Source organism: Channa argus, chromosome 7 (assembly GCF_033026475.1).
Source record: "Channa argus isolate prfri chromosome 7, Channa argus male v1.0, whole genome shotgun sequence".
Lineage (NCBI taxonomy): Eukaryota > Metazoa > Chordata > Actinopteri > Anabantiformes > Channidae > Channa > Channa argus.
This window is the reverse complement of record NC_090203.1, coordinates 5,139,769-5,159,709: the sequence shown is the minus strand read 5'-3', so window position 1 is coordinate 5,159,709 and position 19,941 is coordinate 5,139,769. Positions and strand designations below refer to the sequence as shown.

At 42.5% G+C, this 19,941-nt stretch overlaps 4 protein-coding genes across 4 annotated transcripts; all 4 read left to right on the top strand.

Annotated features, from left to right (window-relative positions):
* The first annotated feature begins 65 nt into the window (after positions 1 to 65).
* LOC137131076 (transcription factor HES-2-like) lies at positions 66 to 2,833 on the top strand. Its single transcript, XM_067511887.1, has 3 exons — positions 66 to 1,266; positions 1,475 to 1,570; positions 1,685 to 2,833. The coding sequence occupies exons 1-3, from the start codon at positions 1,222 to 1,224 to the stop codon at positions 2,225 to 2,227; spliced, it is 684 nt and encodes a 227-aa protein (XP_067367988.1). The 5' UTR covers positions 66 to 1,221; the 3' UTR covers positions 2,228 to 2,833.
* A 4,337-nt stretch (positions 2,834 to 7,170) lies between these two features.
* LOC137130524 (transcription factor HES-2-like) lies at positions 7,171 to 8,645 on the top strand. Its single transcript, XM_067510809.1, has 3 exons — positions 7,171 to 7,402; positions 7,538 to 7,624; positions 7,716 to 8,645. Exons 1-3 carry the CDS (start codon positions 7,358 to 7,360, stop codon positions 8,226 to 8,228), a joined length of 645 nt encoding a protein of 214 aa, XP_067366910.1. The 5' UTR covers positions 7,171 to 7,357; the 3' UTR covers positions 8,229 to 8,645.
* Positions 8,646 to 10,008: 1,363 nt separating this feature from the next.
* LOC137130537 (transcription factor HES-2-like) lies at positions 10,009 to 13,298 on the top strand. The gene is made up of 3 exons (XM_067510839.1): positions 10,009 to 12,197; positions 12,333 to 12,419; positions 12,511 to 13,298. Exons 1-3 carry the CDS (start codon positions 12,153 to 12,155, stop codon positions 13,015 to 13,017), a joined length of 639 nt encoding a protein of 212 aa, XP_067366940.1. The 5' UTR covers positions 10,009 to 12,152; the 3' UTR covers positions 13,018 to 13,298.
* A 3,706-nt stretch (positions 13,299 to 17,004) lies between these two features.
* Positions 17,005 to 18,469, top strand: LOC137130581 (transcription factor HES-2-like). Its single transcript, XM_067510927.1, has 3 exons — positions 17,005 to 17,361; positions 17,497 to 17,583; positions 17,675 to 18,469. The coding sequence occupies exons 1-3, from the start codon at positions 17,317 to 17,319 to the stop codon at positions 18,179 to 18,181; spliced, it is 639 nt and encodes a 212-aa protein (XP_067367028.1). The 5' UTR covers positions 17,005 to 17,316; the 3' UTR covers positions 18,182 to 18,469.
* Positions 18,470 to 19,941: the final 1,472 nt, after the last annotated feature.

Here is a 19,941-nt window from a genome sequence, read left to right as displayed (position 1 = left end):
TCAGTGGCTCATGAAGAAACTCTGCCGCATTAAAGATCAACATCACTCAAATTACAGAAGACTCCAAATGTTATCACTCACCTACGTTTGTGGTTTGTAATTTTCCCTCTTATTTGATTAGAAGTTATGGAGCTCAGTGGCATTTCTGGTGCTTTGCAGCTCTGGAAGATGAAATGTAATGGTATTAATAATATTGTGTTTCTCCAGTAATAATGGTGTGGCTCCTGGTCAGTGTAATGAACTAATGTATTACCCACGTGTTGATTTCACTGTCTCCTGATTTTCAAACCATAGGCGCCCAATGAAACTGCACTGCTAGATTTGCAGTGCAGGATTTTGACCGTGTACCGCGCGCAAGGCAGTCGTCCACGGACCTCAGGGTCAGTGGTTCGAACAAAAAAAGAACCAAAAAAAAAAACCGCGCCCCCTGGTTTAATGTGTTTAAGTTTGGGACTCCGTTGTTGAAGTGTTGCACCAAAAGGATGCCAGCTATGCGTCAACTACTGTTACTTATCTTTCCCACGATCGCACTGGCGCCATCAAAGTGCCTTCGAATAGCCAAGTGTGAACAACCACAGCGCTTAATGACGTTCGAGCACGAGACAGTAGCTCCAAATGGCACGCGCGGAGGTGTGAACGCAAAGTGTTAACCATGATGGCACCTTCCGTCTGCAGACTGACTAACAAATGCAAAGGGGTGAATGGTGAACAACAGGGGGTCAGCAGCCACTCGCCATAAGCGAGCGCTTACCTGGTGTTAGAAAAAAAATGGACTCCATTTTTACATAACCTAACGTCACTTTTGAGAGTTGTTTTCTCGCACAAAACGCACAAAACCACCTTCCTGTTTTCCTGTTCTGCATTGTCCTGCGCGTGCTTTCACGCGCGACTTTACGCGTGAGTGTTTTGCTGTCTTGCGCACAAGTTGGTGTGTTGCGCCACAGTGAAAGTGGCGCTTCTGTGTATCAATAATCGTAATGTGCGCCCACTCAACTCAGTTCCATTTATTACAGGGCAAATTAGGAAATCTCTGGGAGTTGGAGGATGGATTCGACGTTTCGGTGGGTGTCTTGAAGGGGTGGGGGCAGGGTGTAAAGTTCGGTAGGAGGAGTCAAGTCCTGGGGGGGGCAGACCATATAAGACGTGGCCTTGGTCAAGAACTGCATTACGTGACCAGAACTAACCTGTAAGCCGCGGACAGACTGGAGTGGGCTACTGGCCATGAAGATGTTACACGAAATGGACGATATGACAAAAGACAGAAAGGTAAAATAAGACATACAGCTCCTTTTTTTCTTTAATTGGACTTCTAACTACAACTGAATTTATTTAGCATCATTGAATTGAAAAACATTGATCTCAGTTTTGGCAGGGAAAAAAACTTTTCAGCCTCCATTAATTACATTGAACAGCCATTACGTGTACATTTGGGTCATCTCATTAAGGCTTTCTTTCTTTCTTTTTGCTTTTATAGCGGATCAAATCTCAGGTGGAGAAACGTCGAAGAGAGAGGATTAACCGCAGTCTGGAGCATCTGAGGACCATGTTGCTGCCAGAGCCACAAGAAATGGTATGTTGAACACTTTTGAATGATAAGAGTTAGTTTGAAAATTGAAATACTTAAAAGACTCATTCAGGCCTCTTACTGTTGACTCCAATAAATCACACTGGTTCACTTTTGCAGGGTGGAGGTCAACACAGAGTGGAGAAAGCAGAGATCCTAGAGCACACTGTCCTCTTCCTCCAAAACATGGCCAAAGGAGACAAGACAAAAGCTGGAGGCAGCAGCCAGAAACACTCTTTCCAAGGCGGCTTCTCCACCTGCCTGCACAGAGCTGCTCAGTTCCTGGGACCCGAAAGCAAAGGCCTGTGGCTCGGAGCAGCGCTGGATGCGTCTTTTGCCGCTCGCTTTGCCAGTGCAGACTCAACCGCCACAGGTGTCCAAAAGGGGACCGAAGCCTGTTCTTCCCCCGAGTCTCTGCAGCACACAAAGTCCATTCTTCGGATGCTTAGGCAAAAGTGTAAGCGCAGACTGCAAAGAACAGGGTCCGGTCTGAGCAGTTCTGTTCATCCCTACCCAACTCCACTCCAGCAGGGATGTGCCAAGGTTCCCCAAGAGCCTCAGAGACAAAATGAGCTTGACATCAGAGCGGAGGGACAGACGTGCAAACAGAGCCCGTCTGAGAGTCATCCGATCAGCCAGGCTTTGTGGAGACCGTGGCCCTGATCCCACTGAAGTGACTCTCAACTCTCAACACCTGATTGATATTCGTTGTTGTTCTTTACAGAATATTTCTATTGCAGTCTTGTGAGCAGAACAATAGTCAGTTATAACCCACAGTCATGCTGATTTTCATCCACAAACCCAAAGCCTGTAAATATTGTAAAAACCTCATGTTTACATGTGCTGTATGTGTGATTAGGGTTGACTCAGTACTCTTGCTTTATTCGTTCACGCTCAGTCAGTGGGGCAGCCATTCATTTTGCCAACAGACACGGGGACTCTCCCAGTCTAGGACAGACACGAGATGTATCCGGTAGCTGAGCTAAACTGCTGCCGCAGAGCAAATTCAGAGGTGAGTATCGCGGAGCTTCCCCCTACAAAGCTAATCTGCTAAAGCCCTCTGTGAAAATTTGCTCTCGTGATTCAGGAGTATGATTCTGGTGCGGATAATAACTGGGTGTCAATGCATCACATTTCTAGGTGGCTTGAGGCAGGGAGAGCCCCTCACATACACCTACAATGCCATGACCTTTGACTGAGAGCATTCTTTTTGACTATATTATTGAATATTTTGCACAATTATTTATTCCGGATTTCTCCCTATGGCGAGCAGTATTCTTTTTTTAAAAAAATATATATATAAAATAAAATATTCCTCAAAATGAAAACATGGTGTCAAATGCTTGTTTTGTCAAGTCTTGCTTAGGATATACCTGATGTGTGAAGCGTGGGCCTCCTGCAGAGCCACATCCTGCAAGTGTGAGGCCTGACGTTGAGGTGAAAGGCTTCAGTAGCAGTAGACAATCACAGATCACCCTGCTCACACACTTCACTCAGAATCAATGTCCTTTTGGACCTAACCAAGAAAAAAGAAGCTAATAAATTCCTGAAGCTCACTAAAAAAATGTGTAATGTTTAGTATTTAGCAGCCATTTTAACCCTTAGATGCAAAATGACCCGCTGAGAACGAAAAGCTGTCGTTTCATACAAAAATAAAAAAAAACACGTTTGTGATATCTTGCCACTAAACGTTCGAGCCTTTATACATTTGATGAAATTGTGATTTCTGTATCACTACCACTTTTGTATCACAATTACCTAAACATATACTTTGAAGTTGTCACAAGAAAGAATCCATCATTGCACCTTCCACCCCTCAGGTTTTCTGCCGGACATGTAGGACTAGTGCTCCATAGTGACATCAAGCAATCTAGGTCTCCCAAGTCTGCAGGGAAGGGATCAAACAGCTTATAATAATAATAATAATAATAATAATAATAATAATAATAATAATAATAATAATAATAATAATAATAATAATAATAATAGGTGGGTAAAAATTACCCTGGGAACCTCCGACTCTTTGACTGTCAGGAATATATATTCTGTGGACCACATAGGCTTTCACACAGTAGTAGTGAAGGACAAGCGTGCACATCTCTTAGGTACAAAGATGACGCTAACATTACTGTATTGCCTGTGTGTGTGCGTGCATGCGTGAGACAAGAAGGCAAGAAAAGAGTTACACACACACACACACAAACACTCACATACTCTCTCCCAAACAGCCCGTGAGCGAGTATTATAAATTACGTGGCTGTAGCTCAGTTGTGAAGGCAGTCGGCCACAGACCACAGGGTCAGTGTTTCAATTCCCGGACCCTCCTGTCTACATGTCGAAGTGGCTCTAGGCGAGACACTGACATTGGATGAAAAGTGCTATATGAGTGCCCATTTACACACACACGCACACACACACACACACAATGAATGTTGACATTGTTCTACTGCTGTTGTGTAATTGTTTTTTTTAATGTTTAAAAAGTGAAAAATAAAAATATTTCAAACATGAACTCATTCTTGTGCGAACATAAATATAAAAAGAACACATTGATTCTAAGGGTGACCTAAGGGTTAATTTAAGGGTTAATTTGAAGCAATTCACATAATACGTGAACTGAACTGAACTGTGCAGTTGTTAATGTCTTATGTTATTATCCTGCAGAATCTGTTAACATGTCACCGTTTGTTGTCCTTGTGTTTAGTATTCATTCTGTCACCTACATGGCATCCAGCTGTTCATGGGCCATATGATTTCTACGCGTTTTAACGCCCCCTGTAGCACTTTGAAGTTTGGTCACAATCAGGTTGTCAAGTGTCTCTCATTTATGACACTTATTTACCACAGATTGTTTGAAACCGACGGAAAATAAAATCACACCATTAATGTGAGCGCCTGCGGTGGGATACAGTGATTCTGAGAAATCAATAAATGTCAAATCCAAACTTTGACCAGATGTGGACATTAGTCCTACTAGTAAAACTTTAAGTTGTGAGGGTTTAATTACTGATTTAATCTGCTTTTAGTCTTTTCTTTGACTTTTACACTGACTGTGCCCATTCTGGCTCTTTCTCGTGGGAAAACGACAGTGAGACGCCATTTGCACTTTGATTATCTGTTAGAGTTCGAACCTACATGCGGAAAAGCGTGTGGAGGACTGCGGGCCGTCAGCTTCCCACGCACAGGTCACGCCAATGCAAATTATAGAGGCTCGTTTTAAATGCGTGTCCCGTTGTTGACACTTTTAACGAGATCTCCCATGGAAAACGTAATTCCCCTGAAAACTGGTCGTCGTGCTACTAAACCGTGTGAGTTTTCAAACACTTAATTTGCACCCAGGCGTTAAACTGCGGATGAATTAATTGTAAAAATGAATCCCAGCGCATTTACTGCATTTTTATTTCAGTAAAACCACAATTTTACAAGTTCACACTGTCTGTGTGATGTCTTTCTAGTTCTTAGTGGATGAAGGTGGAGAAGCTCTACAACAATAAGCTCATATCCAAACGCTATCAGTTGTTTTTACATTTCTGATTACTGTTGTGTTTATTATGTATATTATGTTAACTGTATTATTAGTATTATCTTTATTATTTTTATTTCTCCATTGCAATAGAAAGCAAAGGTTCTAATGTATTAGATGTTTTTAATTATACGTGACACTGTTTTCTCAGGGGGCGCGTGTATGTAGGAAGTGTGAAAAGTGTTCGCGTGCTGCTGAAGCTGCTTCACGTGCCTATAGAGATCAAAGGGTTAAACACGGCAAACATTTTCACACATCACGACTCATCAAAGTCAACAACACCCCAAAAAGGCAAATGGCCACACGCTTTAACACATGAGGGTTTAAGTGGACGCAACGTGTGTGACGAATGCGGAAATGAGTAAGTGTGACAGTGAGAGAATGTTTTCCAGCGCTTTCTCATCACGCGGGGAGATGGAGCAGGAGGCTTCATGCTCTTTTTATTGCCTGTTAACACCGAGACGTCATTTACTGCAAGTGTACTTGGACGAGATGCGTCTCTCAGGTTCCCCCACACTGAAGAGTTTCCCGATTCTCTAAAATATGTCTATCATCTGACAAAAATATGCCGCTTATTATGCTGCAGGAAATGCTTAGTAACACAGGTGACTCCATTGATTATCTGGGAATAGATGGCAGCACAGAGTCTGGCTCAACGATTATGGGAAAACTTGGGATACGTGGGAAAGTCGAGCACCGAGCAGCTTTAACACGTTGTTACGTGTTAGAATTGATACATCATAACAGAAGAGATTTGGGGAAGAAGTGGATTTCGGGTTCCCACGCGCTGGACTCTCAAAATCTTACACCCGCACCCTTGTCACCTTTATGTCACTGTTTCACAGGTGTGTCGGTGCGCGTAATGGCAACTTTACGCACTACAACATTTTGCCCCAAATTGCAGATTGGTTGTAAGATTAAACACACAATGTGACACAAATGTAACAAACTTTGCAAGAAATAATCAATGAACCACATTAAGTGGACTTTGCTCTTTGACTTGGTTCAACCAAAGAAACAATTTACGCATCTTAGCATAAACATGTTTCCTTGTTGCACTTGTTTCAGACCTGATGCAGGTCTCGTGACGAAATGCGCGCCCATTCCAAACGCTCTTGACTTCCTCGGACTTTGTTGCACCACAGTTCTGTTTCTCGCTATTGACAGCTGATAACAGCGTGTGTCTGCATTCGCCCTCCATGATAACAGCGTGTGTCAGAGCTTCGTGCTGTGTTGGCGGATGTTTGTTGCATTTCCCTCACAGATGCAAACACGCGCCACACGAGCTGATAACACCTTTTAAAGACACGTGCCGCTCACGCAGACAGCTGCAGGGCGGATTAGTGAAGGGTCTCACAACACCATCCATTCCACCCCTCACCCCCCTTGTTACCCGCTGTAACAGGCTCCTTGTGTCAGTAGCTGTAAGTGTCCAGTGCTCAAAATATCAAATATACTTCACACTGTGCTGCATGACCGTCAAATATATGTTTTACCTGCAGCAGTGCACATTCGAAAAATGGAACCCTCCCTCCATCTTTAGCAAAAGGCAGCTGATGATCCTCCAAGGGCAGAAAATGGGGGAATGGTCAACTGTGGAGGGTGGATGAATTATGCCAGGGTGCAGTTTGATGCCCCCTGATACTTACCTACATGAACCCGTTATTACTACCTGAACTTACCTGCCTACAGGTTTTCCGGGCAGACTGAGCATCTTTTTCTTTTTTCTTTTGCCATTTACTGCCTCCCACTGCTGAAGTAGTGTCAATAGCTCATCTGTTGCTGCTGTTCTAGATTATTTGTACGATAGCGTCAACAGAAACAGGACGTAAATGGGTTTGTGCACCCTGCAGTAAACTTTAAGCTGATACAACGTAGGGAGAAGTTTAAATTGTTGATAACTGTAAGTTAGATTTTACAGTGTACACAACATTAAATTGCTTTCATTTTCAGAGCATTTTCAAAATGTGTTCGAAATGACAATCAAGTAAATGAAATTGATCAACAAAAGCCAATTTCTTCATGATTGTATTGGAATATTTTAACCATATTATCCGTTCACTTTAATAAATGTTCACTTTGATTGTTTCTGTTTTACAGACATTCATGGATAATAACAGAATAAAGGAGAGTTAAAAAGTGTGATCAGAAGCCGGTGGGAGGGGCCTAAAGGTACGCCCACCTAGAGACCTAGAGCTTAATAGCCCTCACTGAAAACTGTGTGAACCATTTCAGCTCTGAAAGCTGCAGCTCCCGGATTCTGTACAATCATGAAAGTGTTTCAGGATGTAAAGGACGCAAACGCCAAAAGCAAGGTAAGTTTCGCTAGTAGAGACCAGAGTTCAGATTATTTTGTAGGACATTATCACTGTGTGTCCTTCGATGCACATCATTCTGTATGAGACGAAAACGTGGATTTCATCAAATTTGCTTCACTGTGTCTTATTTAGAGTCTCAAACCTCTGGTGGAGAGACGTCGAAGAGAAAGAATGAACCGCAGCCTGGACGCCCTTAAGAGTCTTCTGCTACAAAGACAGGTAAATGGCACGTGGCACAGCTGGACACATGTAAATGCCCCTCAGTGGGGGCTCTGAGAAACGGTTTATTAACTGTTGGTTTCTGCCACAGGAGGAGAGTCCACGCAGAGTTGAGAAAGCTGAGATATTGGAGCACACAGTCCTCTTCCTCCAGAACTCTGCTAAGCGAGACAAGACGAGAGCTGGAGCTGGAGGTGAAGGCCATAAACACTCCTTCCAAGACGGGTTCTCCACCTGCCTGCACAGAGCTGCTCAGTTCCTGGGACCCGATGGGAAAGACGTGGGGCTCGGCGCAGCGCTGGAGGCATCTTTTGCTGCTCGCTTGGCCAGTTCACACTCGGAGTCAACCAAAGCCTGTTCCTCCTCCAGCTCTTCGCTGCCCACAAAGTCACCCAGGGCTGTTCTTCGCATGCTGATTCAAAAGTCCGGCTACAGAGGGTGCACGGCGGCTCTAAATGTTGTCGGCTGCGTCCGGACCTGTGGAGCGACCAATCGCTCTCTCACCACCTCCCACCAGCCCCACAATGGGGCGAGTCGAGCGAACAAACAGAGCCCAGCTCAAAGCCACCAGGTCATCCAGTGTTTGTGGCGGCCCTGGTTCTGATCCAACACCAGAACCTGTAATGACTCTGACATGCTGAATAATATTCACCCCACAGCATGTGGCGTTCACGTGACTCTCTCTAAGAACATGTTGAGTGCAATATATTGAAGACGAATCTGCTGCTGTCTGTAAATTCAGATCATTTTTATACTCTAAGTTTATTATGATCACATGCTGCTACAGCTTCTACAGGCCAACCTGTGTTAACATGTAACTGTTATTAAGCGTTTTTGCACAATAATTTATTGTATTTGCCATTTGTAAATAAACCCGTTGAAAATCCCTAAATCCACTCCGTCTGTATTCATTGCTTGTTGCTGGCACGTGTCTTTAAGGGGGTGTAAGTGTGGACTGACACACCCGAGGAGGAAAGACGGCACGAGGTGACTATTGAGTTTCACACAGTGGGACAAGCTTAATTCTCACTTCTTGAATTCGTAACATTCACACAGGAGGCCAAAACATTCCGGGATTCAAAGTACGCACTTTATACGGATTTGTAATTTTAACTGTTTCCACTGACGACTGTCCAGAGTCAGATGTATTTTCGACCAGAGTGGCAGAATTGTTCAGTTTAAATTGCCATCGTAAATAACTATCTTTTAAAAGAATTCAAACTCTGCGTAAAATGTGCCCTAATATGGTTTTTGACCTGTCAGACATACTGTGCGTAAAAGAGCTGCGCAGGGCATTTTACACGCATCTTTATAGCCAGGCATTGGTACAATAGGTACAAATTATGTTGCATGTTTAAATGTTCAAATATACGGGAATCTCAAACCTTTTGTGGTGAAATTTCCCTCGTTTGTTTTTATTTTTCTCATTTATTTTTTATTTTTCGGCCGTGCGTAAAACAGCTGCGCGCCGTCAGATCTTTCACAATGGGAGATTTCTGTCTGTCCGAGTCTCGTTTGCATCTCAAACGTCGACCAAACCCCGTGGGAACGTGGGAAGTGTCTCCTCTCCGTGTCACTTTTTCCAGTGACGTATCAATTTTAACAGGTAATAAAGTTGTAAAGGCAGCTCCGTGTCTCTTTCCCAGGGAAAATCTTTGGAAGCCGCTTTAGTTTCAACAATTTTATTGTTTTACAATTTAAAGGAAAGAAACTGTAGAAAGCTGGAAATTACCATCTGTCTTAGTTGCGTGGCTGCCTCCAATAACTTTGCATTTTCCCAGCGCATTTTAAAGTGTCTGTCAAAGGCCCATTTTTAGTTCTATTAACTAAAGGGTTTGATAAATGAGTGGTGCATGATTTTTGAAGTGAAATGCTCAGAAAGAAGATTTTTAAACTTGTTCTTTCTTCCAGTCTGTATATTAATTGAACACAGCATTTTTGTAACACCTGTACATGAATGTTGACTCTGGCAAAAATGGATTTTCAAATAAAAGACATTAAAATGTGTTTTAAAAGTTGCATTGTTGGATGCAAAATAATGATTCTGACATCTTAGTGCAACCAAGCACATTTTAGTTTTAATATCTTCTATTGAATATTTCTGCAATAATCCGAATACCAACTGTCACACATACACAATAATAGCACAAAATATGTCTATCAAATAATGTTTTACACTTTCGCAGTACATGCACTTTACTTCAGTATATCCATTTCATGTTACTTTACACTATTACTTCATACATTTTGAAGGGAAATGTACTACTTTAATTTGTTTGATTAATAGATATATTTTACAGATTTTTTATTAAAATTATAACAGGCTCATAAAATGCTCCCAACAAATGTATCCAGCTAACAAAAATCTCCTATGATGGCTTTGTGTACATTAGAGAACGGTGCAATAAAATAAAGGGCAGAGATTCCATCTTCCATTAGTCATATGACAACTTGTTTTTCCCTCAGCACGCGGCCCTGGCCCCAGTTTGAAAGTGACACCATGACTGTGTATCTCAAAAATTCGATTACATTTCAGCTGAAGGATTTTTTTCATGTAAATACTTTTAATGATTCCTTTTGTTACAATCAATACACAAAAGTGTAAGACGTTGAGATGTAGCAGGGGTGGTGTGGGGTTGGGGGGAATAAGGCAAATGGCCACACGCATCCATGGAGCAGGAGGCTTCATGCTCCTTTTATTGACTGTTAACACCGAGACGTCATTTACTGCAAGTGTACTTGGACGAGAGGCGTCTCTCAGGTTCCCCCACACTGAATATTTTCCCAATTCTCTAAAATATGTCTATCATCTGACAAAAATGTGCCGCTTATTATGCTGCAGGAAATGCTTAGTAACACAGGTGACTCCATGGATTATCTGGGAATAGATGGCAGCACAGAGTCTGGCTCAACGATTATGGGAAAACTTGGGATACGTGGGAAAGTCGAGCACCGAGCAGCTTTAACACGTTGTTACGTGTTAGAATTGATACATCATAACAGAAGAGATTTGGGGAAGAGGTGGATTTCGGGTTCCCACGCGCTGGACTCTCAAAATCTTACACCCGCACCCTTGTCACCTTTATGTCACTGTTTCACAGGTGTGTCGGTGCGCGTAATGGTAACTTTACGCACTACAACATTTTGCCCCAAATTGCAGATTGGTTGTAAGATTAAACACACAATGTGACACAAATGTAACAAACTTTGGAAGAAATAATCAATGAACCACATTAAGTGGACTTTGCTCTTTGACTTGGTTCAACCAAAGAAACAATTTACGCATCTTAGCATAAACATGTTTCCTTGTTGCACTTGTTTCAGACCTGATGCAGGTCTCGTGACGAAATGCGCGCCCATTCCAAACACTCTTGACTTTCTCTGACTTTTTTTGCACCACAGTTCTGTTTTTCGCTATTGACAAGCTCGATACAGCGTGTGTCTGCATTCGCCCTCCATGATAACAGCGTGTGTCAGAGCTTCGTGCTGTGTTGGCGGATGTTTGTTGCATTTCCCTCACAGATGCAAACACGCGCCACACGAGCTGATAACACCTTTTAAAGACACGTGCCGCTCACGCAGACAGCTGCAGGGCGGATTAGTGAAGGGTCTCACAACACCATCCATTCCACCCCTCACCCCCCTTGTTACCCGCTGTAACAGGCTCCTTGTGTCAGTAGCTGTAAGTGTCCAGTGCTCAAAATATCAAATATACTTCACACTGTGCTGCATGACCGTCAAATATATGTTTTACCTGCAGCAGTGCACATTCGAAAAATGGAACCCTCCCTCCATCTTTAGCAAAAGGCAGCTGATGATCCTCCAAGGGCAGAAAATGGGGGAATGGTCAACTGTGGAGGGTGGATGAATTATGCCAGGGTGCAGTTTGATGCCCCCTGATACTTACCTACATGAACCCGTTATTACTACCTGAACTTACCTGCCTACAGGTTTTCCGGGCAGACTGAGCATCTTTTTCTTTTTTCTTTTGCCATTTACTGCCTCCCACTGCTGAAGTAGTGTCATTAGCTCATCTGTTGCTGCTGTTCTAGATTATTTGTACGATAGCGTCAACAGAAACAGGACGTAAATGGGTTTGTGCATCCTGCAGTAAACTTTAAGCTGATACAACGTAGGGAGAAGTTTAAATTGTTGATAACTGTAAGTTAGATTTTACAGTGTACACAACATTAAATTGCTTTCATTTTCAGAGCATTTTCAAAATGTGTGGAAAATGACAGTCAAGTAAATGAAATTGATCAACAAAAGCCAATTTCTTCATGATTGTATTGGAATATTTTAACCATATTATCCGTTCACTTTAATAAATGTTCACTTTGATTGTTTCTGTTTTACAGACATTCATGGATAATAACAGAATAAAGGAGAGTTAAAAAGTGTGATCAGAAGCCGGTGGGAGGGGCCTAAAGGTACGCCCACCTAGAGACCTAGAGCTTAATAGCCCTCACTGAAACCTGTGTGAACCATTTCAGCTCTGAAAGCTGCAGCTCCCGGATTCTGTACAATCATGAAAGTGTTTCAGGATGTAAAGGACGCAAACGCCAAAAGCAAGGTAAGTTTCGCTAGTAGAGACCAGAGTTCAGATTATTTTGTAGGACATTATCACTGTGTGTCCTTCGATGCACATCATTCTGTATGAGACGAAAACGGGGATTTCATCAAATTGGCTTCACTGTGTCTTATTTAGAGTCTCAAACCTTTGGTGGAGAGACGTCGAAGAGAAAGAATGAACCGCAGCCTGGACGCCCTTAAGAGTCTTCTGCTACAGAGACAGGTAAATGGCACGTGGCACAGCTGGACACATGTAAATGCCCCTCAGTGGGGGCTCTGAAAAACGGTTTATTAACTGTTGGTTTCTGCCACAGGAGGAGAGTCCACGCAGAGTGGAGAAAGCTGAGATATTGGAGCACACAGTCCTCTTCCTCCAGAACTCTGCTAAGCGAGACAAGACTGGAGCTGGAGGTGAAGGCCATAAACACTCCTTCCAAGACGGGTTCTCCACCTGCCTGCACAGAGCTGCTCAGTTCCTGGGACCCGATGGGAAAGACGTGGGGCTCGGCGCAGCGCTGGAGGCATCTTTTGCTGCTCGCTTGGCCAGTTCACACTCGGAGTCAACCAAAGCCTGTTCCTCCTCCAGCTCTTCGCTGCCCACAAAGTCACCCAGGGCTGTTCTTCGCATGCTGATTCACAAGTCCGGCTACAGAGGGTGCACGGCGGCTCTAAATGTTGTCGGCTGCGTCCGGACCTGTGGAGCGTCCAATCGCTCTCTCACCACCTCCCACCAGCCCCACAATGGGGCGAGTCGAGCGAACAAACAGAGCCCAGCTCAAAGCCACCAGGTCATTCAGTGTTTGTGGCGGCCCTGGTTCTGATCCAACACCAGAACCTGTAATGACTCTGACATGCTGAATAATATTCACCCCACAGCATGTGGCGTTCACGTGACTCTCTCTAAGAACATGTTGAGTGCAATATATTGAAGACGAATCTGCTGCTGTCTGTAAATTCAGATCATTTTTATACTGTAAGTTTATTATGATCACATGCTGCTACAGCTTCTACAGGCCAACCTGTGTTAACATGTAACTGTTATTAAGCGTTTTTGCACAATAATTTATTGTATTTGCCATTTGTAAATAAACTCGCTGAAAATCCCTAAATCCACTCCGTCTGTATTCATTGCTTGTTGCTGGCACGTGTCTTTAAGGGGGTGTAAGTGTGGACTGACACACCCGAGGAGGAAAGACGGCACGAGGTGACTATTGAGTTTCACACAGTGGGACAAGCTTAAGTCTCACTTCTTGAATTCGTAACATTCACACAGGAGGCCAAAACATTCCGGGATTCAAAGTACGCACTTTATACGGATTTGTAATTTTAACTGTTTCCACTGACGACTGTCCAGAGTCAGATGTATTTTCGACCAGAGTGGCAGAATTGTTCAGTTTAAATTGCCATCGTAAATAACTATCTTTTAAAAGAATTCAAACTCTGCGTAAAATGTGCCCTAATATGGTTTTTGACCTGTCAGACATACTGTGCGTAAAAAAGCTGCGCAGGGCATTTTACACGCATCTTTATAGCCAGGCATTGGTACAATAGGTACAAATTATGTTGCATGTTTAAATGTTCAAATATACGGGAATCTCAAACCTTTTGTGGTGAAATTTCCCTCGTTTGTTTTTATTTTTCTCATTTATTTTTTATTTGTCAGCCGTGCGTAAAACAGCTGCGCGCCGTCTGATCTTTCACAATGGGAGATTTCTGTCTGTCCGAGTCTCGTTTGCATCTCAAACGTCGACCAAACCCCGTGGGAACGTGGGAAGTGTCTCCTCTCCGTGTCACTTTTTCCAGTGACTTATCAATTTTAACAGGTAATAAAGTTGTAAAGGCAGCTCCGTGTCTCTTTCCCAGGGAAAATCTTTGGAAGCCGCTTTAGTTTCAACAATTTTATTGTTTTACAATTTAAAGGAAAGAAACTGTAGAAAGCTGGAAATTACCATCTGTCTTAGTTGCGTGGCTGACTCCAATAATGTTGCCTTTTCCCAGCGCATTTTAAAGTGTCTGTCAAAGGCCCATTTTTAGTTCTATTAACTAAAGGGTTTAGATAAATGAGTGGTGCATGATTTTTGATGTGAAATGCTCAGAAAGAACATTTTTAAAGTTTTTCTTTCTTCCAGTCTGTATATTAATTGAACACAGCATTTTTGTAACACCTGTACATAAATGTTGACTCTGGCAAAAGTGGATTTTCAAATAAAAGACGTTAATAGAAGACACCAAGCAAAACTGTTCAGCGCAATGATCCCACGATGGTGGAACGAGCTACCAAACGCTGCACGCTCAGCGGATTCTCTCCCAATATTCAAAAAACTGCTGAAAACTGAACTCTTCCGCATCTTCCTATATGCACTTAAATCTTAAAAAAAAAAAAAAAAAAAAAAAAAAAACAACATTCTGCTCTCTTGCACTTGTATCTCGTGAACTGTGAACACTTTTCTGATAGGACTTTGCTTTGATGTTTTCTCCTTGACTTAGATTTTTGCTGCCTTGTACCTCACTTGTAAGTCGCTTTGGATAAAAGCGTCTGCTAAATGACTAAATGTAAATGTAAATGTAAAATGTATTTTAAAAGTTGCATTGTTGGATGCAAAATAATGATTCTGACATCTTAGTGCAACCAAGCACATTTTAGTTTTAATATCTTCTATTGAATATTTCTGCAATAATCCGAATACCAACTGTCACACAAACACAATAATAACACAAAATATGTCTATCAAATAATGTTTTACACTTTCGCAGTACATGCACTTTACTTCAGTATATCCATTTCATGTTACTTTACACTATTACATCATACATTTTGAAGGGAAATTTACTTCTTTTATTTATTTGATTGATAGATATATTTTACAGATTTTGATTAAAACTATAACAGGCTCATAAAACACAACCTACTTTGAGGATCATGCTCCCAACAAATTTATCCAGCTAACAAAAATATCCTATGATGGCTTTGTGTACATTAGAGAACGGTGCAATAAATTAAAGGGCAGAGATTCCATCTTCCATTAGTCATATGACAACTTGTTTTTCCCTCAGCACGCGGCCCTGGCCCCAGTTTGAAAGTGACACCATGACTGTGTATCTCAAAAATTCGATTACATTTCAGCTGAAGGATTTTTTCATGTAAATACTTTTAACGATTCCCTTTTGTTACAAGCAATACACAAGAATGTAAGACGTTTAGATGTAGCAGGGGTGGTGTGGGGTGAGGTGGGGGGAATAAGGCAAATGGCCACACGCATCCATGGAGCAGGAGGCTTCATGCTCCTTTTATTGCCTGTTAACACCGAAACGTCATTTACTGCAAGTGTACTTGGACGAGAGGCGTCTCTCAGGTTCCCCCACACTGAAGAGTTTCCCAATTCTCTAAAATATGTCTATCATCTGACAAAAATATGCCGCTTATTATGCTGCAGGAAATGCTTAGTAACACAGGTGACTCCATGGATTATCTGGGAATAGATGGCAGCACAGAGTCTGGCTCAACGATTATGGGAAAACTTGGGATACGTGGGAAAGTCGAGCACCGAGCAGCTTTAACACGTTGTTACGTGTTAGAATTGATACATCATAACAGAAGAGATTTGGGGAAGAGGTGGATTTCGGGTTCCCACGCGCTGGACTCTGAAAATCTTACACCCGCACCCTTGTCACCTTTATGTCACTGTTTCACAGGTGTGTCGGTGCGCGTAATGGTAACTTTACGCACTACAACATTTTGCCCCAAATTGCAGATTGGTTGTAAGATTAAACACACAATGTGACACAAATGTAACAAACTTTGGAAGAAATAATCAATGAACCACATTAAGTGGACTTTGCTCTTTGACTTGGTTCAACCAAAGAAACAATTTACGCATCTTAGCATAAACATGTTTCCTTGTTGCACTTGTTTCAGACCTGATGCAGGTCTCGTGACGAAATGCGCGCCCATTCCAAACACTCTTGACTTTCTCTGACTTTTTTTGCACCACAGTTCTGTTTTTCGCTATTGACAAGCTCGATACAGCGTGTGTCTGCATTCGCCCTCCATGATAACAGCGTGTGTCAGAGCTTCGTGCTGTGTTGGCGGATGTTTGTTGCATTTCCCTCACAGATGCAAACACGCGCCACACGAGCTGATAACACCTTTTAAAGACACGTGCCGCTCACGCAGACAGCTGCAGGGCGGATTAGTGAAGGGTCTCACAACACCATCCATTCCACCCCTCACCCCCCTTGTTACCCGCTGTAACAGGCTCCTTGTGTCAGTAGCTGTAAGTGTCCAGTGCTCAAAATATCAAATATACTTCACACTGTGCTGCATGACCGTCAAATATATGTTTTACCTGCAGCAGTGCACATTCGAAAAATGGAACCCTCCCTCCATCTTTAGCAAAAGGCAGCTGATGATCCTCCAAGGGCAGAAAATGGGGGAATGGTCAACTGTGGAGGGTGGATGAATTATGCCAGGGTGCAGTTTGATGCCCCCTGATACTTACCTACATGAACCCGTTATTACTACCTGAACTTACCTGCCTACAGGTTTTCCGGGCAGACTGAGCATCTTTTTCTTTTTTCTTTTGCCATTTACTGCCTCCCACTGCTGAAGTAGTGTCATTAGCTCATCTGTTGCTGCTGTTCTAGATTATTTGTACGATAGCGTCAACAGAAACAGGACGTAAATGGGTTTGTGCATCCTGCAGTAAACTTTAAGCTGATACAACGTAGGGAGAAGTTTAAATTGTTGATAACTGTAAGTTAGATTTTACAGTGTACACAACATTAAATTGCTTTCATTTTCAGAGCATTTTCAAAATGTGTGGAAAATGACAGTCAAGTAAATGAAATTGATCAACAAAAGCCAATTTCTTCATGATTGTATTGGAATATTTTAACCATATTATCCGTTCACTTTAATAAATGTTCACTTTGATTGTTTCTGTTTTACAGACATTCATGGATAATAACAGAATAAAGGAGAGTTAAAAAGTGTGATCAGAAGCCGGTGGGAGGGGCCTAAAGGTACGCCCACCTAGAGACCTAGAGCTTAATAGCCCTCACTGAAACCTGTGTGAACCATTTCAGCTCTGAAAGCTGCAGCTCCCGGATTCTGTACAATCATGAAAGTGTTTCAGGATGTAAAGGACGCAAACGCCAAAAGCAAGGTAAGTTTCGCTAGTAGAGACCAGAGTTCAGATTATTTTGTAGGACATTATCACTGTGTGTCCTTCGATGCACATCATTCTGTATGAGACGAAAACGGGGATTTCATCAAATTGGCTTCACTGTGTCTTATTTAGAGTCTCAAACCTTTGGTGGAGAGACGTCGAAGAGAAAGAATGAACCGCAGCCTGGACGCCCTTAAGAGTCTTCTGCTACAGAGACAGGTAAATGGCACGTGGCACAGCTGGACACATGTAAATGCCCCTCAGTGGGGGCTCTGAAAAACGGTTTATTAACTGTTGGTTTCTGCCACAGGAGGAGAGTCCACGCAGAGTGGAGAAAGCTGAGATATTGGAGCACACAGTCCTATTCCTCCAGAACTCTGCTAAGCGAGACAAGACTGGAGCTGGAGGTGAAGGCCATAAACACTCCTTCCAAGACGGGTTCTCCACCTGCCTGCACAGAGCTGCTCAGTTCCTGGGACCCGATGGGAAAGACGTGGGGCTCGGCGCAGCGCTGGAGGCATCTTTTGCTGCTCGCTTGGCCAGTTCACACTCGGAGTCAACCAAAGCCTGTTCCTCCTCCAGCTCTTCGCTGCCCACAAAGTCACCCAGGGCTGTTCTTCGCATGCTGATTCAAAAGTCCGGCTACAGAGGGTGCACGGCGGCTCTAAATGTTGTCGGCTGCGTCCGGACCTGTGGAGCGACCAATCGCTCTCTCACCACCTCCCACCAGCCCCACAATGGGGCGAGTCGAGCGAACAAACAGAGCCCAGCTCAAAGCCACCAGGTCATCCAGTGTTTGTGGCGGCCCTGGTTCTGATCCAACACCAGAACCTGTAATGACTCTGACATGCTGAATAATATTCACCCCACAGCATGTGGCGTTCACGTGACTCTCTCTAAGAACATGTTGAGTGCAATATATTGAAGACGAATCTGCTGCTGTCTGTAAATTCAGATCATTTTTATACTGTAAGTTTATTATGATCACATGCTGCTACAGCTTCTACAGGCCAACCTGTGTTAACATGTAACTGTTATTAAGCGTTTTTGCACAATAATTTATTGTATTTGCCATTTGTAAATAAACCCGTTGAAAATCCCTAAATCCACTCCGTCTGTATTCATTGCTTGTTGCTGGCACGTGTCTTTAAGGGGGTGTAAGTGTGGACTGACACACCCGAGGAGGAAAGACGGCACGAGGTGACTATTGAGTTTCACACAGTGGGACAAGCTTAAGTCTCACTTCTTGAATTCGTAACATTCACACAGGAGGCCAAAACATTCCGGGATTCAAAGTACGCACTTTATACGGATTTGTAATTTTAACTGTTTCCACTGACGACTGTCCAGAGTCAGATGTATTTTCGACCAGAGTGGCAGAATTGTTCAGTTTAAATTGCCATCGTAAATAACTATCTTTTAAAAGAATTCAAACTCTGCGTAAAATGTGCCCTAATATGGTTTTTGACCTGTCAGACATACTGTGCGTAAAAGAGCTGCGCAGGGCATTTTACACGCATCTTTATAGCCAGGCATTGGTACAATAGGTACAAATTATGTTGCATGTTTAAATGTTCAAATATACGGGAATCTCAAACCTTTTGTGGTGAAATTTTCGTCATGTGTTTTTTTTTTCTCATTTGTATTTTATTTTTCGGCCGTGCGTAAAACAGCTGCGCACCGTCTGATCTTTCACAATGGGAGATTTCTGTCTGTCCGAGTCTCGTTTGCATCTCAAACGTCGACCAAACCCCGTGGGAACGTGGGAAGTGTCTCCTCTCCGTGTCACTTTTTCCAGTGACTTATCAATTTTAACAGGTAATAAAGTTGTAAAGGCAGCTCCGTGTCTCTCTTTCCCAGGGAAAATCTTTGGAAGCCGCTTTAGTTTCAACAATTTTATTGTTTTACAATTTAAAGGAAAGAAACTGTAGAAAGCTGGAAATTACCATCTGTCTTAGTTGCGTGGCTGCCTCCAATAATGTTGCCTTTTCCCAGCGCATTTTAAAGTGTCTGTCAAGGGCCCATTTTTAGTTCTATTAACTAAAGGATTTAGATAAATGAGTGGTGCATGATTTTTGATGTGAAATGCTCAGAAAGAAGATTTTTGAAGTTGTTATTTCTTCCAGTCTGTATATTAATTGAACACAGCATTTTTGTAACACCTGTACATGAATGTTGACTCTGGCAAAAGTGGATTTTCAAATAAAAGACATTAAAATGTGTTTTAAAAGTTGCATTGTTGGATGCAAAATAATGATTCTGACATCTTAGTGCAACCAAGCACATTTTAGTTTTAATATCTTCTATTGAATATTTCTGCAATAATCCGAATACCAACTGTCACACATACACAATAATAACACAAAATATGTCTATCAAATAATGTTTTACACTTTCGCAGTACATGCACTTTACTTCAGTATATCCATTTCATGTTACTTTACACTATTACTTCATACATTTTGAAGGGAAATGTACTACTTTTATTTGTTTGATTAATAGATATATTTTACAGATTTTTGATTAAAACTATAACAGACTCATAAAACACAACCTACTTTGAGGATCATGCTCCCA